General features: G+C 37.6%; 2 protein-coding genes across 7 annotated transcripts; one reads left to right on the top strand and one right to left on the bottom strand.

Annotated features, from left to right (window-relative positions):
• The first annotated feature begins 521 nt into the window (after window positions 1-521).
• LOC129306412 (eukaryotic peptide chain release factor subunit 1-3) lies at window positions 522-3179 on the top strand. 3 transcript variants are annotated; one of them, XM_054947014.1, is made up of 2 exons: window positions 522-678; window positions 1572-3179. In XM_054947014.1, exon 2 carries the CDS (start codon window positions 1597-1599, stop codon window positions 2908-2910), a length of 1314 nt encoding a protein of 437 aa, XP_054802989.1. In that variant the 5' UTR covers window positions 522-678; window positions 1572-1596; the 3' UTR covers window positions 2911-3179. The 3 variants fall into 3 exon arrangements, with proteins under 3 accessions (XP_054802989.1, XP_054802990.1, XP_054802992.1); XM_054947015.1 differs by lacking the exon at window positions 522-678 and adding an exon at window positions 703-927; XM_054947017.1 differs by lacking the exon at window positions 522-678 and adding an exon at window positions 940-1141.
• An 882-nt stretch (window positions 3180-4061) lies between these two features.
• LOC129306085 (acetyl-coenzyme A synthetase, chloroplastic/glyoxysomal-like) lies at window positions 4062-11894 on the bottom strand. 4 transcript variants are annotated; one of them, XM_054946429.1, is made up of 19 exons: window positions 11706-11894; window positions 10614-10965; window positions 10338-10481; window positions 10085-10240; window positions 9802-9924; window positions 9526-9694; window positions 9011-9093; window positions 8614-8715; window positions 8432-8520; window positions 8238-8328; window positions 7329-7442; window positions 6221-6297; window positions 6060-6138; window positions 5910-5978; window positions 5618-5793; window positions 5419-5475; window positions 5165-5255; window positions 4924-5022; window positions 4062-4452 (listed from the first exon to the last, which is right to left on the bottom strand). In XM_054946429.1, exons 2-19 carry the CDS (start codon window positions 10962-10964, stop codon window positions 4267-4269), a joined length of 2256 nt encoding a protein of 751 aa, XP_054802404.1. In that variant the 5' UTR covers window position 10965; window positions 11706-11894; the 3' UTR covers window positions 4062-4266. The 4 variants fall into 4 exon arrangements, with proteins under 4 accessions (XP_054802404.1, XP_054802402.1, XP_054802403.1 ...); XM_054946427.1 differs by lacking the exon at window positions 11706-11894 and adding an exon at window positions 11364-11475; XM_054946428.1 differs by lacking the exon at window positions 11706-11894 and adding an exon at window positions 11080-11243.
• Between the last annotated feature and the right edge of the window lie 11631 nt (window positions 11895-23525).

The following is a 23525-nucleotide window of genomic DNA, read 5'->3' as shown; positions in this document are numbered from 1 at the left end:
GAGAAAGTTCCATCTAAATTCTTATTCAAAATAATCTTATACTAGGGTGTGGTTGATTTCTGATCAAGCTGCAATGATTGTCGTGACATTGCGTTGAATCGAAAGAAATTTTATATTATATATATAATATATATCTTTTTTGTAACTAATGGTAGGGAAGATAGTGGTAGGAAGAGGCATTCTCACCGCACCCAACCGTCATATATAAAAAATGAAAAAAATAAATTCAATAGTCATAATAAATTAAAATTTTAAAATAAATCCTTTATCTCGTGGTATGAAACATAAAAGAAATGAAAATAAATAAGAATAGTCAACTGCAGCTTCTGTGATAAAAAAATTTGTGTCTGAATGGTTTTCAATTTATAAAAAGAAAATAATTGTTTTAAATAAATTTTAATTACGTTCAAAAATAGTTTATTTTCATTTTATGTTTATTTTTAAATAATCTGTTGGATTAAAATTTGACTCATCTTTCCGACATGAACAGATTCCATTATGTTTCAATCAGATCTCGGACAAAACGGTGAGTTACATGACTGTGGGTCCGGGAAGCTATTAATTAGTCGAAAGATTACGTAGCTTGAAGCAGCTGGAGTTGGAGTAGGGCTAACTAAAAACCCTAGGTGCAAAGGAAAGGGGATCAGAGATTGTCCTCCTAGGAGTCGTACTCAAAAGGTGCAGTCTGAGTCATTTCCGTCCTTCGTCAAACTTTTTTTGTTTAATTCGCTTGAATTCTGGGAGTCGATGGATTTAATTTTCTTTTCTTTTTTATATTTCTCTGGGGATTTTATTTAGACTACCTGCCAATCGATCTGGACTGATGTAAGTGGCTGGTCAAATCGTAATTTGACTTGAGTCTTTCGAAGTTCGATTAGAAAGTGGATAAGGTCTCATGAAAGCGAATCACCTCTCTCAAAATGGAAGGTAGAAGAAGGGGAAGGATGGTTGCGATGATTCTTGGGTATTTTTAAAAGATTAAAAAAGGGGGAAAAACTTAGATTGATTTGCTGCGCTTGCTGATGCGTTATCTTGTGGGAGTAGGAAGGATTTCATTGGTTCAACACAAATTAAATTCAAATCCTTGCTACCCAACTTCGATTTTCCTCTTCATCTTCACTCTAAAAAGGGTCAAACAAATGTAAAACATTAAAACCACAGTGCAATACTTGAGTTTTCGTTGTTTTGGTCACACCTGTGGCTTGCATGGTCGCTGGATCTTGGGCCGCAACGCTACCTACAGGCTGATTGTTTTAATTATCTTGTTGTCTATGGTTTCTTGTTGAGTCTATAATCATTGGAAAAAGATAGCTATATGTAAAATTGTCGAAGCTGCCAATTTACAGATTTCAATCCTCTCAGCGTTTGACTTAAAACAGAGATTTTATGGCCGATATGCATAACACTCCTCCATGGTTTGGTGTTCTCTTGATTACATGATGTGCATCGTAGTGGGATTTATCTAGTGTTTTTTTCATTATTATTATTTATATGGTGGGATTTATATGTGGTGGTTTTCAACTTTTGTTTTCCTTAGTTTTGCTAATATGTATCTGCCCTTACGTTTTTAGGCTAGTCTTCCTCTTATAACCAACAATGGCGGATGGTCATGAATCAGACAAGAATATTGAGATTTGGAAGATTAAGAAATTAATCAAAGCATTGGAATCTGCAAGAGGTAATGGCACCAGCATGATTTCTCTTATTATGCCTCCACGTGATCAAATATCCCGGGTCACCAAAATGTTGGGAGATGAATTTGGAACTGCTTCAAACATCAAGAGTAGGGTGAACAGGCAGTCAGTGTTGGGAGCCATCACTTCTGCTCAACAGAGGCTGAAGCTTTACAATAAGGTTCCTCCAAATGGTTTGGTTCTTTATACTGGAACCATCGTTACTGAAGATGGCAAGGAAAAGAAGGTGACAATTGATTTTGAGCCTTTCAAGCCTATCAATGCTTCACTTTACCTCTGTGATAACAAGTTTCATACAGAAGCTCTTAACGAACTTTTAGAATCTGATGACAAGTTTGGTTTTATTGTTATGGATGGAAATGGAACCCTTTTTGGGACATTAAGTGGAAATACTCGTGAGGTGCTTCATAAATTTACTGTTGATTTGCCCAAGAAACATGGTCGAGGAGGGCAGTCAGCTCTACGTTTTGCTCGTCTTCGCATGGAGAAACGGCACAACTATGTTAGAAAGACCGCAGAACTTGCTACACAGTTTTTCATCAATCCTGCTACTAGTCAGCCTAATGTTGCTGGACTTATACTTGCTGGCTCAGCTGACTTCAAGACTGAGCTGAGCCAGTCAGATATGTTTGATCCCCGTTTACAGGCAAAAATATTAAATGTAGTTGATGTTTCTTATGGCGGGGAGAATGGATTTAATCAAGCTATTGAGCTATCTGCAGAGATCTTATCAAATGTGAAGTTTATACAAGAGAAGCGCTTGATAGGGAAATATTTTGAGGAGATCAGCCAGGATACTGGGAAATATGTCTTTGGAGTTGATGACACATTGAAGGCTCTGGAGATGGGGGCTGTGGAAACACTCATCGTATGGGAAAGTTTGGATATAAATAGGTACGTGTTGAAAAATAGTGCCACTGGTGAGATTGTCATAAAACATTTGAACAAGGAGCAAGAGGCTGATCAAAACAGCTTCCGAGATTCAGCCACCTCTGCAGAGTTGGAGGTTCAGGAAAAAATGCCCTTGCTTGAGTGGTTTGCAAATGAGTACAAGCGATTTGGTTGCTCTCTAGAATTTGTGACCAACAAATCTCAAGAGGGATCCCAATTTTGCAGAGGATTCGGTGGCATTGGTGGTATCCTTCGCTACCAGCTTGACATCAGATCATTTGACGAGTTTTCTGATGATGGGGAGGTGTATGAGGATTCTGACTAGGTTCATCCTGCAGTTCCTCTGTAATTTTGGATAATTGGAGGAAAGGATGGTCGCTTTTATGATTCATAGTTTCTAAACATCATTTGGATTTTCTGGTTCTAAGACATTCTCTTTTGGTGCTTCTTCCATCATATATGTATTATTTAATTTTTCTGTCTTTTGCTTCCTACATTTACTTTTTGTTTAGTCAATGTAAGAATACGGCAACTAAGCCAGATTGTGGTGATTTATCGAGAAAGAGCATACAGGCAGCAGTTACCTTGAGCAAAGTGATAATTTTTGTTCAAAGATACCAGAGGATAGTGGCATATGTGAATTTAGCGTAATACAATGTATCCCTGCACGCCTGTCTAAACTTAATATAGCATATAACGTTTGCCCCTGTCTCCTAGGAGGAATAGAGTTGAATTTAGGTGTCGTTGGGAATGGAGACTTATCATGATTTTCTGTCAAATTTCATTTGGGAATCAAGGATGGTAATACGAGTACAACTTATTAACAAGTTTTCATGTAGCAAGAGGAGTTGGACCCTAGAATTTCATGTACCACCTCACATCATCCTTGCTGCTTAATCAATAGTGCCACGTAGCAAGTCTTGCTTCTTCCCCCCCCCCCTTTTTGGCTAGCAAATTTTAATTGTGCATGGTATTAATTGCCCATAAATTTAGGTAACTAATCCGAATCCTAATATTCCTTCAAAGCATTTCTTGGTGATTGGCCACGTTGAATTTTCAATTGCAAAAGAAAGCCCGGCAAGGGCACAAGGGGTGCCTACTGTATAATTGATGTTTTGAATTAAGTTCCGCACTTCTCTAACTACTTTTACATGCCAAATTAAGATTCTCCAACCCAACCATCATTCAAGAGAATTCATTGATTAATGTTGCAAGGCAGAATGATGATTCTTGGTGACATTGGTTCAATTATGGCACTGAAAGCTGATCTTATTATCATTTTTTCTTAGATATTTTACGTGAACATAGCAAGTAGGTTGAGTCAGATATTATGTGGTCATTATTAAGCTGGCCTTTACAAACCAACCAACAGGTCGGGAAAAAAAATTGAAATTTGGTAATCCCACAATTTTACAAAAGCGCGTGTTCTATTATTTCATTAGCCACAGTAGCAGATCACACTCAACATCAAACGAATGGTATGAAAATGAGGACAAAACTAATGGAAAGATTTTATCCTTCAGTTTTCTGAGGTCTCAAGCGGACATGAAATAAATAAAATGCACAAAAAGTTCATAACAAGCAAAAATGGTCCTCGTACTGCTTTTTATGACGACATTGGCAAAGCCTCTAATAGGTCAGTTGTGCAGGTATTATAACTTAAATATCAAACATGGGAGCTTCAGCAATCAGCAAGTTGTATGAGTTGATTGACCACATTTGGGTCAGCAAGGGTACTTGTATCTCCAAGCTCATCCAATTGCCTGGAAGCAATTTTTCTCAGGATTCTTCTCATTATCTTTCCGCTCCTCGTTTTTGGAAGGCCAGGGGCCCAATGGATTTTGTCAGGGGCTGCAAAAGCTCCTATCTGAAAGGTCAAACAACAGAATTTAAATTAAAGTCATGAATAGAAGTCACATAGGAATATGCACTGATAGTTGGCCCAAAAAAAGAAAGAAAGAAAGAAATATGCACTGACAAACTGTAACAAAGTTAATCTACCTGACGATATTCATAGTAATAAAATTGCAATATAGAACCTTTCAATCTAAGCACCAACTGTAACCACTTTATAAATGGATTTACATATTTAGTTTCAGGATTTACGGTTATTCTCCACCAAATAATCAGGTCCTCATGTGTCACTTGAACAACTAATGACAAGGCCCAGATTTTTTTAGACCATAATAGTTGATCGAACCTTTAACAGGGTACAATAACCTCAGAAAATTCATTTTATTTCTTATTTCCTTCTAATGTCATAATCCGGGCATAATCTAAGATATCAAAACGTGCATTTTGGCAGTGCTTTATTGTTTGAGCAAAATTATGTAAAGACCTGCTTTCGAACTGTGAGTATGAGACTCTTCCGCAGCTCTTCACTATAAGGAACACCATCTACAAGAGTAATGAAAGCGTAGATACCCTGCCCTTTAACCTACAGCAATTTGGGTAGTTGATTCAGACACAGACATGAATACCTTAGCTATAAGGTATAGATTAACCAAACCTTTTATACGTGTACATGAATCATACACAAACAGAGGCTTGCACAGCGAGAGTATTTTACAGAAACATACCTCATGCTCAACACCAACCACTGCAGCTTCTGCACATTGAGGATGCGAAACTAGAGCCGATTCCACTTCAGCTGTTCCAATACGATGCCCACTGCACAGTCATTAAGATATTTGACTTAGATATTATCGGAAACTTTGTAGATATCTAAATTCTTATTCCCATCAACTTCTTCGATTCATGTTGAATTGCCTTTACATAGAGTTAAATTAGGAAGATTGACAGGGGGAAAATGCGTTTGAGATCAAACAAATACCTAACATTGATGACATCATCCACTCTTCCAGTGAGCCAATGGTATCCATCTTTATCCCTAGAACATAGAATTGCCTTGGTTGAGCACAAGTATCTCATTCATCTTTGCTTATAAGACTAGAGAAATGAACGTGCTTGAAACTTAGCACACTAGAAAGCAGACAGACAAATGTGCACCTGTTGTTTTGTAAATCACTAACCTGCTGCAGCCATCACCAGAAAAATAATATCCGGGAAACGGCTTGAAATATGTTGTTTCATATCTTTCATGATCACCATAAAGAGTTCTGAATGCCCCTGGCCATGAGTTCTTAATACACAAATAACCACTACATTCACCTTCTATTTCAACACCTTTCTCATCCACTATGACAGGCTATAGTTAAAACAAAATTAATCAATGATAAAGGCATTGCAATAGTCTAGTAAGCAGGTGAAACAAATTGATAAAATTAAATTATAATATTAACATGTACGGAAAGTATAAAAGACCTGAACTCCAAAGAAAGGGAATGTTGCAGAGCCAGGCTTTTGAGGCCAAGCACCAGGTAGTGGAGTTATCTGCGAATAACAACAAAGAGTATTAGTCCTGCAAACTCAAAATTTACGTATATAATAATTTCTATTCATTTTTAAAAATACCATGAAGCCACCAGTTTCTGTTTGCCACCAAGTGTCAGAGATAGGACATCTTGAATCTCCAACTAGATTGTAAAACCACCTAAAAAAGAAAGTAAAATAGTTTAAATATTTTTGTTGTAATAATTAAGCAGCAAATAGTTACGGAAAAAGTACATAATAACCTCCATGCACTTGGATTTATGGGCTCACCAACACTTCCCAGAACTCGTAATGATTTCCTTGAGTACCGGGTGACATACTGCACAATTTGCCATGCTTTAGAAAATGGTAGTAAGCATCAATATGGAACTCTAGATGTTAGAAGCTCACAGGCAACCATTAATCCAATTCTTTTTCTCAATCCAATATTATTCAAGATAATGACACCCACAAAAATTTTCCATTGTTCTATTTTTTTATTTCAGCTCTCTGCATATAGAACTTTATAAAAGTATCAACTCAAGATGTAAATGACAGATCCTATTCCTGTAAGCGGTAGAAAAAGAATCAATTTCATATCTTGAGGATGCATCTCAAATTCTTTAGACCAAAGAAAACTAGGATATATAATCTGCAATGTTAACATTGACAAAAAATATTTCATTTCTTCCGTGTTAAAAGTAGAATACCAGATAGATATTTCAAACATTCAAGCTTAAGATTCCAACAATCCATTTTGACATAACGTAGATCTATTTGCAATGTTTTACTTTCCATATTCTAGAAATCTTATGACTAGCATTATTGGCCTGAACTCACATGCTGCAGTAGCTTATGGAAAATGGAACAACCAAACATCAATTCAGATCAATAAAAGGCCAAAGAGGAAGAATAAGGAAGGAGATAAACAACATTGGTCATATCTGAATTATGACCAACACTGTCTGACAATTCATATTATCCTTTTTCACTGTTCTCAAATTTTTTTCCTGAAGATAGGAGTAATTCTTCAAAAGTTCATCCAAAATCCTTTCTGTGTGGAAATAATTGTTTTCTGTAAGGCCATGCGGCTCCATCCGCTAAAATTCAGTAACAGTTCATTTTTTATATTGTGAGAAGACCCAAAGCGGGCAGGGATAATGGAGTTTGAGTGAAAGATATTAGATTCACCAAGAGTAAGTAGACAAAAACTACAAAACAAGCCTGTCAGCACTGATTAAGTACATATATGATACTTCTAAGCCCGTTACTTATAAAAAGAGGAAATCATCAATCTCCGGAAACAGTTATCAACTAATCAATTCACAAACCAATGCTTTGTGCGCATAAAAGCATAGAGAGATGTCATGCCTCATCACCATCACGCATGAGGGATCGAACCAATGTGGGAGCAGTGTAGAATAAGGTCACCTTGTATTTGTCAACAATGTCCCAACAGCGCCCAGAATCAGGATAATTCGGAGCCTGAAGGTAAGAAAATTTACGTTTCCATTAGATTACTAATGAAGTACCTCTTTGCCAATAGCTTGAATCTCAATTTTTGACTGAAAACACCAATTTTTTTTTAAAAAAAAAACTGATGGTGGAAAGCATAGCAATTTTTGTGATTCTAAGACAGTTTATGGGAATTTAAAAAAAAATGATGCAATGATCCCAACAAACATCTCAATGATTTCAAAAGTAAAGAAAGATGATGACGTTTAACAGTTCAATTTTACTGGGAAAATGTAATGTTTTAAGTCATGAATATTCAGGGCTATTTGAAACTGTTTTTATTCTATTGTTCTGAGAACTGGTGTTTTGTCAAATATATTCTGAGAGCAAAAAAATAATGAAAATAAAGGTTTTTCTCATTTTTCCTTATTCTCCAAAACAATAATCTCAGAACACTTGACAGTTGTTTCCATTTTTCTGCTCTCAAGAGCAATATTTTGTTTTTTTTGATTCTCTAAAACACTTTTTAAAAACAATTACCAAACAGATTTTTTTTGTTCTTTTGTTCTGAAAAACAGAAAACTGCTCTCGAAATAGGTTGCCAAATAGGCCCTCAATCTCTTTTCTGCAAGCTTTAAGTTTCTTATAGCCTTTTAACTTCATTGGTAAATAGAACACATTTTGTAGTATGTTCAAGTCTAAATTCAACAACTTCAAATCTGTGATTAATTTCTTTATGCCTATAACATGTCTCTAGGGTGACTAAAGCTGCACATTATTCACATAAATAATTACTCCTCTATGTTTAAACTTAAAACGTATTACCCCTTCATACACAACAACTGTTGCACCATTGAGCATGGGTCCATAAGTGACATAGCTGTGCCCAGTAATCCAACCACAATCAGCAGTACACCTGTAGTCAAAGTATAAAGGGGTTCAATTAATAGCATAAATCTGGTTTCTGATCAGGAACATCCTCAAAAGAAAAGAGATAAAGGGCGAGCTTTCAAGGATACCAGTAGACATCAGATGGTTTGTAGTCAAACGCATACTTGAATGTGGTTGCAGTGTACACCATGTAGCCACCTGTAGTATGGAGGACACCCTTTGGAGAATATATGTTAGAATGCAGCAATCTCTAGTAAAGGTAAAAGAAAGAAGGGAACAAAATTCGAATAGAAGTACTGCAAACAAATACCTTTGGTTTTCCTGTACTCCCACTTGTATAAAGCAAAAAAAGTGGATCCTCTGCATCAACCCATTCCACTGGACAAGTGGTTGGATATCGAGGAATGATATCCTGAAAATTAGTCAAAAATCAGTGAGAAAAAAGGGGGGGAACGTATGATGTTGTCATAGCCAATGAACATATAAAATCTACTAGTCACAGAAAGTTTCACATTAAACCTTATAACCATAAAAAAATACATATGTTTCCAATAATTAAACAAATTGAAATTGGAAAAATCATGATTTTTCTCCTCCATGGGCATATCATGAAGACACTGTTGCCAAAGTACAGAATAACCTCATGTTACCACTACAATTAGTAAACCCCATGAGAGTATATATGCAAGGAACATTTAAATTCTAACCTGCCACCATATATCTCGTCCTTCCTGCCATTTAGTATCTTCCCTTTTCATTGCCAATTTATTTTCATAAGTTAAGCAAGCATCTGGCAAACAGGAATAAATAAAAAGATGAGAAGATGAAAAGGGGGAAAACAGAGAGAACCTTATAGGTTAATTTATCTCTCAATAGAGCTTATACACATAATAACCATACCATAGTGAGAAAAGTCAAAAAAGTTGGAGATCAATCATTCAAGGCAGAAGATTGTTGACATTCCTGCCCGCTCTTATTAGAAAATATCAACTTGTGTGAAGTCAGTTTGTACAGTGAAATGATTAAAAATATATACATCTTCGCTAGTTTGTAAGTTCTAAGCACTCCCATGGCAGCCTCGCTAGCTATCAATCGAACATTCATACTTAATGTATAACATGATATGAAATGAGTACAATGACAAGCATGATGCCAGAATTACTCAATAACTGACGAAGAGATTGTGCTGTTGAATTCATAAACAAAAAATCCATTTACCAACCTATAGAGACCCCATTTTTGGCTGACTCGCTGATAGCGGCATCAACTATGTCTTTCAGTTGGATTATCTTGGAGCCCCTTTTCACAGCATTGCAAGTAATCACAACTTTCGGTTTACAATCAATGATTCTTTGTGCTAGAGATTCTGCAGAAAACCCGGCAAATACAACCTAAACAAATGAAAAAAGCCAGCAACATTAACCCAAAAGCCATTAGAAAATAATACGCAAACGGATAAGTAAAAAAATGGAGGAAGAGAAAAGGATCAGCGTAATACCGAATGTACAGCACCAATGCGGGCACATGCAAGCATTGTGATGGGAAGCTCCATCAGCATGGGCAAATAAATGATTACAGCATCTCCCTTTTTGACACCAATATCCTTCAGGTAGTTTGCAACCTGCAGGTCAAGATAGCTTCGATCATCTGATCCAGCCAATTGCTACGAATGTGCTCCAATAGAATAACATTCCAGCATCTAAGTGGAAATTTGTCCAAGTCAAAGCACATTATGTAGACTCCTGTGACACCGACACAGAAAGAGGAACCTCAGAACTAACCTGGCAAACTCGATCCTGAAGCTGTGCGTAAGTCAAAGTACCATCTAAACCAGGCTCGTTGCCTTCCCAGTAAATGGCGATCTTATTGCCAAGTCCAGCTTCTACATTTCTATCCAAGCAATTATAACAGACGTTGGTGATGCCACCCTTGAACCACTGGAGAGACCAACAAACAAACGCAGAGACCCACTCAGGCGTCAACCTAATGCTATGAAGCGAGATCCAAATGAGAAATGACCACAAGTAAAAATACCTCAATCTTGATATTACCCTTCCTAATATCAAAATTTTCATAACGTACTTTGTCAACCCATTTCTGCTTCCAATAGAACCCGGATGCAATGTCGGACCAGAATCCAGCTGGGTCCTCGATGGACCTCTTGTACATCTCCAGATACTGGTAGATCAAAAACACAGACAAGAAACTTCAATTGATTAAAAATCAGTATCAATGAAGAGAACAAGTTTTGTAATAAAAAATCAGAAAATATATAAGGCTTCATTTGGAATCAGAACAGAGATCAATGACCTGTTCTGGGGACTGAACCAGTGCTTGGCTAGAAAACTCCTTGCTGGGAAACACGAGTTCATTCTCTTCAGTAGCGAGAGCTTCACCCAGCACCACAGCGTTCAGCTGCGAAATGCGACCAGCACCTGATGGAAGCTCCTTCATTGATTCTACGTGGCGTAGGAAATGGTTAGTAGTCAGGTTCGAAGCCATGTTCTCCCTCGCTACTCGTAGATTTCTCCTCCTTCTGCTGCTGATGGTATCCCTCCACAGTGGAGAGACAGAAGAAAGAGAAGGTGATGAAGCCTGAGAAAGAGATTCGTACGCAACCCCCGGAATAGCCCGAACAGGGTTATAAGACACAGAAGTCATCCTGGCGCAATCACCAACGAGTTCATAAATGAGGAAATTATATTTGTATTTAATCAATTTCTTAGTATAATAGAATAACGATAATGATCTCAAACAGAAATTAAAAAAAAATTACCATTTTTTAAGGGCAAGAGATTAAAGTTGGAGGGTTAGACTCAGGCCGCTGCACAAATTTCTCTCTCCAATAATTATTTAGTCTCGTTTTGTACAGTGATTAGGACGCTCTGGTTTTTTATTTTCTTGGCGCTGTAAGGTGGAGAGGACTGTGCTCAGCATGTCTAGGAACGGAAAAGGGGAGAGAGGGAGGATATTGCGTCGTTTCCTATCTGATAAACCTATTTTAATAGTGATTATCAATCAAGGTGATTATTACTATTCCACACAAAGTCGGAGACTAACCTTGGGTGGCGCTTTGCTTGAGGATCGCTTGTGCGATTTGAATTTGTATGAGATAAGGGTTTTGTTTAATGATATCTTCAAAGCCGTCACAGCAAAGACTATTAGGAAGATGATGATGACGATGACGCGACGAAGATGTAGATGACAATAAAATATTGAATTTCTACCTTGAAGATATAGATTTTATTTTTATGGGATAAAAAATAAGGCAACGATAGACACACGAAGTTGACTAAATATAGAAGTATATATCTTATAGCTTCTTCACCGGGTACATCATCTCCGATGCTCTTGGTGAAGCTTTCCGCTGTAAAAACGGGAGAGGGGGTAACAGAGACTTACCCGACCTCCGGTGAAACACGAGCGAAGGCACAGCCCCATCAAAAAATTCAGGGACGAATGCGGCCGACGTGGAATTTGACGATTGAGAAGCGATTAATTACTCTGATGCTAGGAACTGCATGGCGTAGGTTTGGCGTCCTCGGATCTGTATTGCTGGAGTTGGAATTCCAAAACGCAGAGCTTCTTCGGCTGCACCTTGACAAGACACAGTTTTGATGATGTGTTGGAGATTCGGGCTGATTGGATTTGGCGGCTAATATTTCATTTTATTGTTTTGAAAAATCAAGAAATGATGCCCGTCAAAAGGAGAATTTAATGAAGACCCTGAATATACTTATTTAACTTTAAAACTTTTAAAGTTGTAAAATTTCACTATTTTGTAGAAATATTATTTTATTAAATTTAAATAATAATAAAATTATTTTTATTTAAATTAATATTTTTTTTATTTCATTATTTACTATCTCATTTCATTATTTATTTTTTTAAATGAAATAAAGTGAAAGTCTAATAATGAATAACAATTTTTAAGTAAATAAATAATTTAAATCAAAATAAATTAAATGAAGCAATAAATAATATTTTATAAATAAATTAATAAGTGAACTATAACAATTAATAAAAAATAAAAAAAATTAATATTAATTTAAATGATATATAATTTTATTATTTTTTTAAACAAATTAATATCAAATTAATGTTCGTAGATTATAGTAAAATTTAAAATTTTAAAAATTTTAAATTTAAATAAATATAGTTCAAAAATTTTTATTGAAATTCTTCCCACAAAAATCAATAAATTGGTCCCGCGGGCTTTAAGGTTCGATGTGCTGTGTTAAAATCAGTGATGCGAAGATTCTTTTCTCGACATTGATATTTTAATTTTTAAAAATACATGATACAATATATTTTTAGTATGTGTATGCATATTTATAAAAAACATTTAAAATATTATTTCAATTCAAAAAAAAATTCAAACTAATATATATTATATACGATTTTATAATAATACCAATCAAAACATAATAATTAGTTATACTTTAATTCTATCTAGATCTCACTTAATTCTTACTAACAGGTATAGTGTCAATATCTTCTCATCAACCATTATTTAAAAAAAGAATAACTTCTATATTTGGTTCCTCTCACAAAATTCTAGCATCATTAAGTCGTTACATTCATTTCCACAATTGTACCACATCATAGACTTGCCTTTTTAGTATTCTCCATTTTTTCTAGTCAAGATGGCAAATTAGTATGAACGTAAATCAAATTTTTTGCCCTTTTAATTTCTAGGACTCAACTTGTTTTTCTTCTCATTGAATAGACTGGACGAATGACAGGAATTCCAATTTCTTTTTGTTTATGGTGAACAACAGATACCAGGTGTGCTAAAGACGCTGGGTCTTAGTTGATAATAAAAGGATCCCGAGCTCTCTTACTATAGTTCACTCAGATATAAAAGATACACGAGACTTTAGTAGACTAAATGTTTGATTTTTATTGAAATGTGAGAAGTTGCAAGTTTGAATTGAAAGTAAAATTAACTAATAAAACTAAAGGCAAAAGGATTAAAAATGCAAGTTTTTGATTAAGTGTTGACTGACTTTCTTCTGTATCTTTGTCTTCTATTTATAGTGTCAAAGTGGTAGTAGTCTCTCCTTAAGACCTAGCACGTTTTGCCGATAAATTAAGGATCTCATGAAACTCATGGCACGGTCTTTATTTCATGTTCTCTATTTTTGGTAATCAGCCTGTCTTAATGAGATACTTGACAAGATATTTGCTAATTCCAGAATTACTTGAGATCGTGTTTTCTTGTGTCAATGGTTTAATGTTTGTAACTAGCAGGATTTCAGAATGTTTATTTTAGCGTAGCCTTTATTAAGCTTCGGGGCCAATCCCTTTGTTCATATTGGGCTTGACTCTTCAGTTACTCAGCCTAAATAGCCTTGTGACCTATCTAAGCGATGTTTCATATTTTAGCCTAAACAATGCCCTCGCGTGCCAGTGGCTAATAATGTGAGTCACGTGGCACGTTTGAAAAAACTGAAACATCGCTTCGTCTATGAGCACCCTTTGTTAATAAACTTATTTCTTTTCCTAGTCACTTCTCTTGCCCTTTTTGCCCTTTTTGGACATTCAAGCTTTTGCCTTCCTTACTCCGATCTTCCCTTTGCTCAAAATGGCTTCCTCCACTTCTGTCACTGCCTCTACTGTCGCTTCATCTTCCATATCCACTGAAAGTCTGCATGATTCCCTAGCTTCTATCCAGAATCCTATTACCTTACTTGATAGATTTGTAACGTTATGTATTTGATTGTTAAAAACCCTTATTTCCCCTGGATTAGGTCCTCATTCTAATATTTCTTTATTTTTATTACATGAGAATTCTTTCTTCCACAATTTTGTCGCTTTCTGGTAAGCTTTTTACTTCTCCTGTTTAGCCTTTTTTGTTTTATTAGGGAGATACGCTAACCGTTTGTTGCTTTTTCAATACTTGTCCTTGGAGTTTTCAAATCTCTAATAAGAGCGATATCAAGTACCTAACCATTTCTTCTAACTTGTTGGAAGTGACTGCCCCTACCCAACCAAATCTATGGCCGCTGACCTTAATCTAAAACTTGGTCCTGGCCCACACGACCTCTCCTTTCTTTAGTCGTCTTGCTGAAAGCTCAGGAACTAACCCCGATCTTCTCTTGCCTGGGTCCACTGGGTGAGACGCTTAAAGAAGACCTATACACACAAATGGAAAGAGATGGGTCTCTACGACCTTATTTGGCTGTCCTTAGTTGATGTCAACATCCCAATCAACCTTCTGATGGCCCTTTTAAGTTTTTAGGCTCTAAGCTGCAACACCTTCATATTTGAGCTGAGTCTCATATCCATTATATTATGGGACATCTTCATGTACCTAAGACTGTCTAGCACCGGGGAGGAGAACTTTTTTGTAATTCCCAAAAAGCAAAACTCCTACATCATCCTCTTGGCCGACTTGGAGAGCAAAATTAGGAGCACTGGCTCCTACACAAAGATTATGGAGCTATTCTCCGAGAAGCTGGTCGATGAGCCCGTCACCCCTATGGAGTACCTATTCTTTATCTGAATCCTGTTGAGCAATTGGATCTTGACCCCGAGGGGTGGGAAGCCCGTATAGCTATACTTGAGGATTGCCCAGTCCCTCCTCTGCGGTAATTAGATAGCCTTGGGGATCATATTCTTATGCCACCTTTATGACAACATGAGGAAATCACTGATGAAGAAACCCTTCAGCAACTTTCACGAGCCCGTTTAGTTCTTGAAGTTGTAGACAACAGCCTACTTTCCTCTTCTTTGTCAAGAACCTTTCCTTAAAAATTCCCACACCAACCATCCCTTCACCTGCCTTTTGGGTGGTCATCTATTAACTGACTCGAATAACTTCTTCTAGTTCTTTAGTCAGCAGAGCTAGTCTGCACGAAGGACCTTGAAGGCTTTCAACATTCTAGACCACCGTCTTCCACATAGTATAGACACCTGGTGGACTGGAAGTATAAGCCTACCCCATTGCTGAGGGATGAGGTTTTCCTCTCAGCCACTACTCCCAAAAAGATGTGGCTGTTGTATATTGGCTCCTCCTTCAAGTCTCTGAAGGTCTACTTAGAGTCTTATCATCCTTAACTATGGTGGGCCAGTTTGAATTAAGCTAGTGCATCCCTTGGGTGTTGTCCCCCCAGATTAGTATGGAGCTGCTGGATTGGGAAGCTATCCACCAGATAGCCATCCCACACACTGCCCGAGACAAAATAAGGTGGAGCCTGTAGATAGAGATGTCTGCCTTCGCTTCAATAAATGGTGGCCCAGCACTTTAGGCACATAATAAAGAGCCATACTAGTAAGTATTATCTCCTATGTTTAATTTCTTCTACCTTTTCTTCTTTCACCTTATAACCAAGTCTAATATATTTTAACTTTTTATAGACTATAATTGGACACAATCACACGTGTTGATGACATACTTGAGGGGAAATATTGACACCTTGCTGCTTTAAAGACCCAGGCAGCCCCTTTACTGAGGACCATTGTCTAAAGGATGGATCAGGACGATGCATCCTCTCAAGTCTCAGTCCTAAAGAAGACTAAGGCTAAGATGACCCACTCCTCAAGCCGCCCGGACAAAGAGATAGACCGATAAGAGGAAGGGGGCTCCGTCTCCTTCGTCTGACTCCAAAAGGAAGAAGAAGACGATGCTTCCTCTTATTGATCAGCCTTCCTTTACTCTTCTCTCAACCAGACCCACTCCCTAAAAGGGAAAGCACATGCATAAGCACTAACGGACGATAATCTTATCAACAAAATCTGACGATGGAAGGATGAGTCCCCTTCATTATGGAAGGGTGGAGACTCAGCTCCTGAATCCCCTAATGGTTACCCCCATTACTACCTCCAAACCCATGTCGGACCATCAGGTGGTCATCTCTTCTACCTTTGCTATCCCTTCAATAACCTTGAACTCCCAAGGGGTTGTTTCTACAATAATTCCTAATTTAATCCCTAAAGATCTACTTGAGGTTGCTCGAGACATGGCTTAAGAGGTAATGGGAGGCATAGAAGGACCTAAGGCTACTGCAGAGGTTGGAGGAGCCACATCAGCTACGACCCCAGATAGTGCTGGCCGTAAGAAGGTTTCGGGGCTACTATTGATCAGGAGCCTACTTCTATTACAGCCCTAAGTAGTAAGCCTACTTTTACTGCAGACCTGAGGCTAGTACTTGTAAATGTGTTTCATCTACCTAAATTAACTCGTTCATCACAGCTTCATTGTAGTGCTTAGACGATCTTTCTAAACTATTCGCAACACATAAAGAAGGGACTGCTATTTCTATAAGTAAAATGGCTTCGTGCCCGTATGTGCGTGCCTATGGCTTCTCTCTTTAAATTCTAGTATGCTTCTCTTTTTAACGTCTAGTATGCCCATAGTGTCTTAGGTAGTCGCACGTGCTATTCCCTAGGGTTCTCCTTAATTGTCTTTTTTTAGAATTCCAAGGATTATTTTATTAGAAGCTTTTAACTTGCCCATTTGCTTGAGGGTATATGGTGAGGATTTCAACAATTTAATCCCACTTTCCTCGGTAAAGGCTTTGAAGTTGCTTGCAGTGAACATATTCCTTGGTCTGTTGTAATTGTTTAAGGAATCCCAAATTGAAACACAATTTGGTCATGTACGAAGTTAATGACATCGTCTTGTTCTACTTTCTTCATAAGGATGGCCTCTACCCACTTTGTGAATAATCTTTGGCTATTAAGATGAATGAGTGGCTTTTAGACAAGGCTGGATAGATTTTTCTTATTACATCCATAGCCCATCCTCGAAAAGGTCATAGTTTGATAATTGGATGCATGTTTGATATTGGTACCTGTTATGTTAGTCTGGCACTTCTTGCATCTTCTAGCATATTTGTTGCAATTTAGTCATTGATGACTAATAATATACATGCCTTCACACCAGCTACTGCATCTTTGGCCCTAACTGATGGTCCTCACATACTCCCTCATACACCTATCTTAAAACCTCCATATATTCAGTGAAGGCCAAACACCTAAGTAATAACTCGTTGGAGCCCTTTCTGTATAATTCATCTCCAACTAGAATGAAGTGTTGAGTGCGTATCCTCATTCTGTAAGGATATCGTTAGCTGAGATCTTGTAGATAACTTTTGAAATCATCTTGCTAATCTCGAGCTAACCCTTGCGAGATCGCATTGCATTATACTGTTAAACCACATTGAAAGACTGAAGGATGTTCTTTCATTCTATAACAATTATTTTCCTGGTAAGTTCAGGTGACGGCCTTAACACTGATGCTATTTGAGCCAATTCATTAGCCTCCCAATTCTAAGCTTAGGGGACGTGAGTTAACATTATAGTTTCAAATTCTTCCAAGATTTGAGAAGCCCTAGAGTAATACATTACTAGAGCCGGGCTTGTACACTTATACTCATCAGTTAATTGTTTGATGACTAACTAATAATTCTCTTCTATGACCACATGACCACATCATGGGCTCTTATTTCTTGAAGGATTTCGAGCCTTATGAGTAGTGCTTCGTATTCTGCCTAATTGTTAATATATTCAAAATCTATTGAAGAGCTTATATCATTTTTACCCTATTAAGAGAAGTTATTATTATCCCGACCCCAGATGCTTGTTCAGTATTAGACCCATCGAACCTAAGCACCCAAAGCCTTAGATCTATTAAGAATACAGGTAATTCATGTTTATCTTTGGGGAGCCCAACTGAAAGGTGATCAGCCAAGAAATTTACTAATGCTTGGCCCTTTACTAATTTTTGAGGCAAGAATATTAATGAGAATTCTGCCAAGGCTAAGCTCTATTTTCTTATACGGCTTGTCTTGATTGGCTAATTAAGCATATATTTAATTAAATTAGAATGCGAAACCACATACACAACTACATTTATTATATAATGTCTTAATTTAATACAAGCATAATATAGCGCTAAACACATTATTTCCATAGCTGAGTATCTAGTCTCTGTGGGAGTTAAACACCTACTTAAATAATAGAGCACTTGCTCGTGTTTCCCATTAATATTTAGGCTAACATACAATCTATGGACGTGGCGATGGATGCTTAAAATAATAAAAATGGGGTGTTCTCCCTCGAGGCTGCTAAGACCGGAGGTCATGTTAAGTGTTTTTTAATCTTGTCAAAGGTTATCTGATAATGTTTGGTCTAGGTGAATTCTTCAACATTTTTAAGTTTTAGGAGCTCAGAAAACTCTTTCATCTTTCTTGCTAGATTTGAAATGAAACGCCTAAGATACTTGACCTGACCCAAGAACCTTTAAAGCTTTTTCTTATTGCTTGGCACCTTTGCTTCTAGGATAACCCGTGCTTTATTCCAATCTACTTTAATCCTAGATAATCTAAGGAAATTGCTTGTAGTTATACTGAAAGAATACTTCAATGGATTTAATTTAAGGCCTACTTCCCTCATTCAGAGGAAACTCATCCTCAAATACTCAATTTGATCATGTGCCTTCTTAGATTTAATCATTATATCATCTATATATACTTCCAGATGTTTTCCTATCATATCGTGGAAGATGGAATTCATAGCCCATTGATAGGTGGCCTCAGTGTTTTTTTAGACCGAATAGCATGACTACCTATTCAAATGTCCCAATAGAGCCTAAGCATCTAAAAGCAGTTTTATAGATGTCTTCTTTCACAATAAATATTTGATTATATTTAGAGAAACAATTCATAAATGATAATAAAGCATTTTCGACCCCAGCATTTATCGTCTTATCTGTAATAGGCATTGCATACATGTCTTTAGGTGTGGCTGTGTTTATGTTTCAAAAATCTACGCAAACTCATAACTTTTCATTTTTCTTGATTACTAGGACTATATTTAAGAGCCACTGGGCATACCTGTAAGGCCATATAAATTCAGCCCATAAGAGGCATTTGATCTCCTCCTTTATTCGTAGCTCCACCTCAATTGACATTCTCCTAGCAGGCTGTTGGTGCAGTCTGTAATTTCAACTTTATAGGAAGCTTGTGTTTCAACTAGCTATCTCGTCAACCCTGGCATTTCATCATAGTCCCATGCGAAGCAATCCTTAAACTCTTATAGTACGTGGTTGATGGTATTCTTTTATTTTTCATTTAATAGTGAGCTAATGAAAGTGATCCTCAACTCCTCTGGGGATCCGAGGTTTACTTTTTCTAGCGAATCCTGAACCTTCGAGGCTATGTCTTCAAACTTCAGAGGTGCAAGGTCTACCTCGTGCAGTTGCATTACCTTTTGGTTTCATCTTCACATATGACTTCGGCCCAAAGGTTTTGGGTCTGTAATTTTTCAGTCTTTCTTATATGTTATGCAACCATAGCTTCTAAATAACCGCAACTGCTATGGTTTTTCTTTTATTTGACTCAATCATTTACCAGTTTTATGATGGGCTTGCACCTTTGCGATGTTAGAGGCACTATAATGTTCTTCATTGTTCATAAAGGATTCTGTTTAATCCTCTTGTGCCCTTCAAAATGTAAACAGGCCTATATTAATGTCATAAATACCTCATATCCACAAAGTTAGTGACTGTTGTGAATGGCTTATCTTTAACCTAGACCACTTCTACCTCTTCCTCTTTCCACATAAGAAGTATCTAATGTAGTGAGGAAAGTACACACTCGTTAGTATAGATCCAGTCTTCACCTAAGAGGACCTAATACTGTGTTGTAGTGCTAATCATGAAAAAGGCCATCAAAGAGGATTTAGTCCCAATGTCACCTGTAATGGTAATACACTGAGGACCTTAAAGGCGGTCCCAATGAATCCTACAACAAATACCTCGGGTAGCATCAGGTCTTGCTCTACCTACCCCATCTTGATCATCATATGAGCTGGCAGTATGTTTATCATTGAGCCATTATCCATTAGGACCCTAGTCATTGGCTTCCCATCGAAATATGCCTTAATGTATAAAGGTTTTAAGTGCTAGGTCATCTTAATGCTTGATTTTTCCAGGATAGCCCGCTTTGACTTTCCTTCTACAACTTGTAAGGTGACCTGATAGATGAGTTCTGTAGCCTTCTCTTTCTACACCTATGTCCTTATTGGTTCATACTCCTCCTCCTCCCTTGGCTCCATTGGGCAATATTGATACGGGCCCATGTACGTTGGCCCTAAGGAGCTCTGTTCATGCTAGTCCTAGGTCCTACTGGTGATAGACCAAAACTGAGAAGGGAGCGTTCATGAAACCACATAGCAAAGATTAAGAGATATCTCCCCAATATGAATAGTCCCATCACGCCAATTTTCATCTCACTCCCCTCGTCCTGATTCTCGGTAGACTTCCTTCTAAACTTGTTAGTTTCCTACACGTCAAGACCGTCCTGTACCTCAATTTTCTACTGCTCAAGGTATCTCTATGCAGACTATGTTTACTGAAGACATCATTTTTGAGTCCTAGTTAAGGTAGCTAGGAACTTCTTATGCCTCAAGACTGTCCATTTTAGAGGCGGCACGTTGCTAGGTGGCGTAATGAACTTGTTCGAGGCCTTAACAACTTTTGGTTTTGAAGTAAGCTCTATTATACTTTCTAATGGCGTTAATGGTTACATTTTAGCTCGTCGACGTCCTAGTGAATGGTTTACTTGCTCCTCGTGGTGCTAAGTACTTAACAAAAAAGTCAAATTTGCTAGACGGCTTCCCCAAACAATCCTAGACTACCTTAGATCTATCTGGCTCTATTATTATCAATCCCCCTGAGCCAATATCCTATCTTGAGGGTTGTTTTCTATTCTTCTTTATATTTTACTAGTTGCCAATGTCTAGGGCTTCTCCTAAGCAGTTCCAAACCACCTTAGGGTTGTTCGAGCTCTTTAAGTTTTGCCCTTCAGGGCCAAGGTCCCATCTAGAAGACCTATTCCTGCTAGATTGGCCCGTAGGTTTCCCCAGGAAATCCTATACTTCCCTTGAGCTTTCTTGAGTTACTTCTTCCCTATTCCAAACATTCCAGGGCCTCCCATATCTTTGCTTACCATTATTTCTCCTAGTTCGTTGGAGTTTATCTTCACTATATTGATTGTGGCAAATATAGGAATGGGTCCTCATCAACAACTATGGATTCTTCCTTAGGAAACTTAAGAACTCCCTTATTGATCTAATCCTGAATGATGTTTTTGAAACCCCAAGATACTTTAGTGTTGTGACTCCACGAGTGATAGTGCTTGCAGTATTCCTTCCCTCTCTACTCTTCTTTCGAAGGGATTTTATGTTCAACAGGAAGGGAGATGAAGTTTTCTTTAAGGAGGAAATTAAAGATTTCTTCTATTTTGGTGGTGTCGAAGGTGTACTGAATTGCGTTCAACCTTTTAAGAATCTCTCTGGCCTTCCTTATCAGGGCTGGGCATATGTAGTTGTCTACATTTTTTAGTTCTACCACCGCCACGTCAAAGTCACCCAAATAAGTTACTACTATAGTTCGTCAATGATGATCTTCTTCTTTGAACAATTGCTCGTATCCCTATACTTTGGCTGCGAGCTCGTAAAAATCTCAAAATTCTATCATTTAGAATTTCTTTTAGAGTTCTATATCTAATTCTACTTATGCCACCTTGATGAATTTGGTTTTTGAAAGTAGCACATGACACCTACTCTTCAGTTGTTTGAACCTTGCTAGGTATTGGTCTGTCGTCTCTCCAGCCCGTTGGGTATGCTTGTAGAGTTCTGCTATGCTGACCTTTGGCTTTGCCTTGTAGAACTGGACATGGAACTTTTGCTCCATTTCCATCTTGCTAATGATTGAATTGTGGGGTAGTGAAGTGTATCATGTGAACGCCAGGCTTATAAGAGTATTTGGGAACAATCTCAATTTTAAGTTGGTGAAATTCTCGTAATTGATAATCTTTCCACATTGGATTGTGAACCTTCCAATGTGCTCTAGGGTAGATTGCATTTTGTCTCTTGAGAATAGTATGAAGTTAGGGATCCTGTATCCCTAAGGGTATGGGTTGTCCCTATGTATGTACTTCACGTATGGCTTTGAGAAGGTGGGGTTGTCAATTGGCCTCAGCCTCGGTCTGTGTATATCCTAAATAGCATCCATTAAGGCCTCCATGTTCACTAGTCAATTAAGAGGCTCATTATGATGTTTCGGGAAAATTGCTATACCCCTCGGGCCACTTATGCTAGGCTCCTGTAAATAGTATAATAGATTAGTTAGAGGGTTAGTGTTCGCAAAAATTTAAAGGTTAGGGATGTCCCTTATAAGTAGGCGGCCCAAAGAGCCAGCATCTACATTAATTCCTGCTTGTTGCCTTCCATGTGGCCTTAAATTTGAGCCTGCTTTTAAAAGAATGCTTTTCAATAATGTGGCTATATTCTTCAGGCCATCATGTAGAGCCTACATCATGATCTGCTATCATTCTTTCTCCATGTGTTTTGATGTTTTTCGGGATAGTGCAAGGAACCTTTGGTTCTCTTCCAACTGTTTATCCATCCAATCTTGAATTGTCTGCAGCACTTTTGCCACAGGAACGTTGGATATGATTAGTGGGTTAGCTTGTCCACTTCTTAGCTTTGAGCCAAGGCTTATGCTGCTGCTACCTGTCAACATTGGCACTATGTGCTTACGACGCTCAACTGCTTCAGCATCAGGCACTAAGTGTTCTAACCCTGCGTGTGCAGAGGTCTCTTTTGGTTTGTGAGAACCAGCACTTGTTTCATCAGTCCTTTTGTCTTTTCTCATCCTTGCCATCTTTGTTACACAAGTCCCACTAGGCATGCCAAAAATTTTTCGTGGTGAACAACAGATACCAGGCTTGTCAAAGACATTGGATCTCAGTTGATAACAAAAGGGTCCTGAGCTCCCTTACCACAATTCACTCAGATGTAAAAGATACACAAGACTTTGGGAGAACAAGTGTTTGATTTTTATTGAAATGTGAGAAGTTACAAGTCTAAATTGAAAGTAAAATTAACTGATAAAACTAAGGTAAAAGGATTAAAATGTAAGTCTTTGATTGAGTGTTGATTGACTTTCTTCTGTCTCTTCATCTTCTATTTATAGTGTCAGAGTGGTAGTAACCTCTATTAAGATCTAACATATTTTGCCGAGGAATCAGGGATCTCATGAAACTTATGGCACGGTCTTTATTTCGTGTTTTTCATTTTTGATAATCAGCCCGTCTCATCAAGATACTTGGGCATGATGTTCGCGGCTTCCGAAATTACTCGAGATCGTGTCTTCTTATACCAACGGTCCAATGTTTGTAACTGACAAGATTTTGACATGTTTATTTTATT

The sequence above is a fragment of the Prosopis cineraria genome, unplaced genomic scaffold (assembly GCF_029017545.1).
Source record: "Prosopis cineraria cultivar Desert tree isolate PC_DT_omini unplaced genomic scaffold, ASM2901754v1 PC3, whole genome shotgun sequence".
Taxonomy (NCBI): Eukaryota; Viridiplantae; Streptophyta; class Magnoliopsida; order Fabales; family Fabaceae; genus Prosopis; species Prosopis cineraria.
Note: the sequence above shows the minus strand (reverse complement) of the source record. Positions and strands in the feature narration are given on the sequence as shown.

Bases quoted from the DNA above. Each gene is read 5' to 3' on its own strand.
- LOC129306085 (XM_054946429.1), bottom strand. From the start codon at position 10,964: ATGACTTCTGTGTCTTATAACCCTGTTCGGGCTATTCCGGGGGTTGCG. The intron at 5,979-6,059 runs GTATTTTTAAAA...TGTTATTCGCAG, and splicing joins CAGAAACTGGTGGCTTCATG to ATAACTCCACTACCTGGTGC. The intron at 5,256-5,418 runs GTATTTGTTTGA...ATGACTGTGCAG, and splicing joins GATGATGTCATCAATGTTAG to TGGGCATCGTATTGGAACAG.
- LOC129306412 (XM_054947014.1), top strand. From the start codon at position 1,597: ATGGCGGATGGTCATGAATCAGACAAGAATATTGAGATTTGGAAGATT.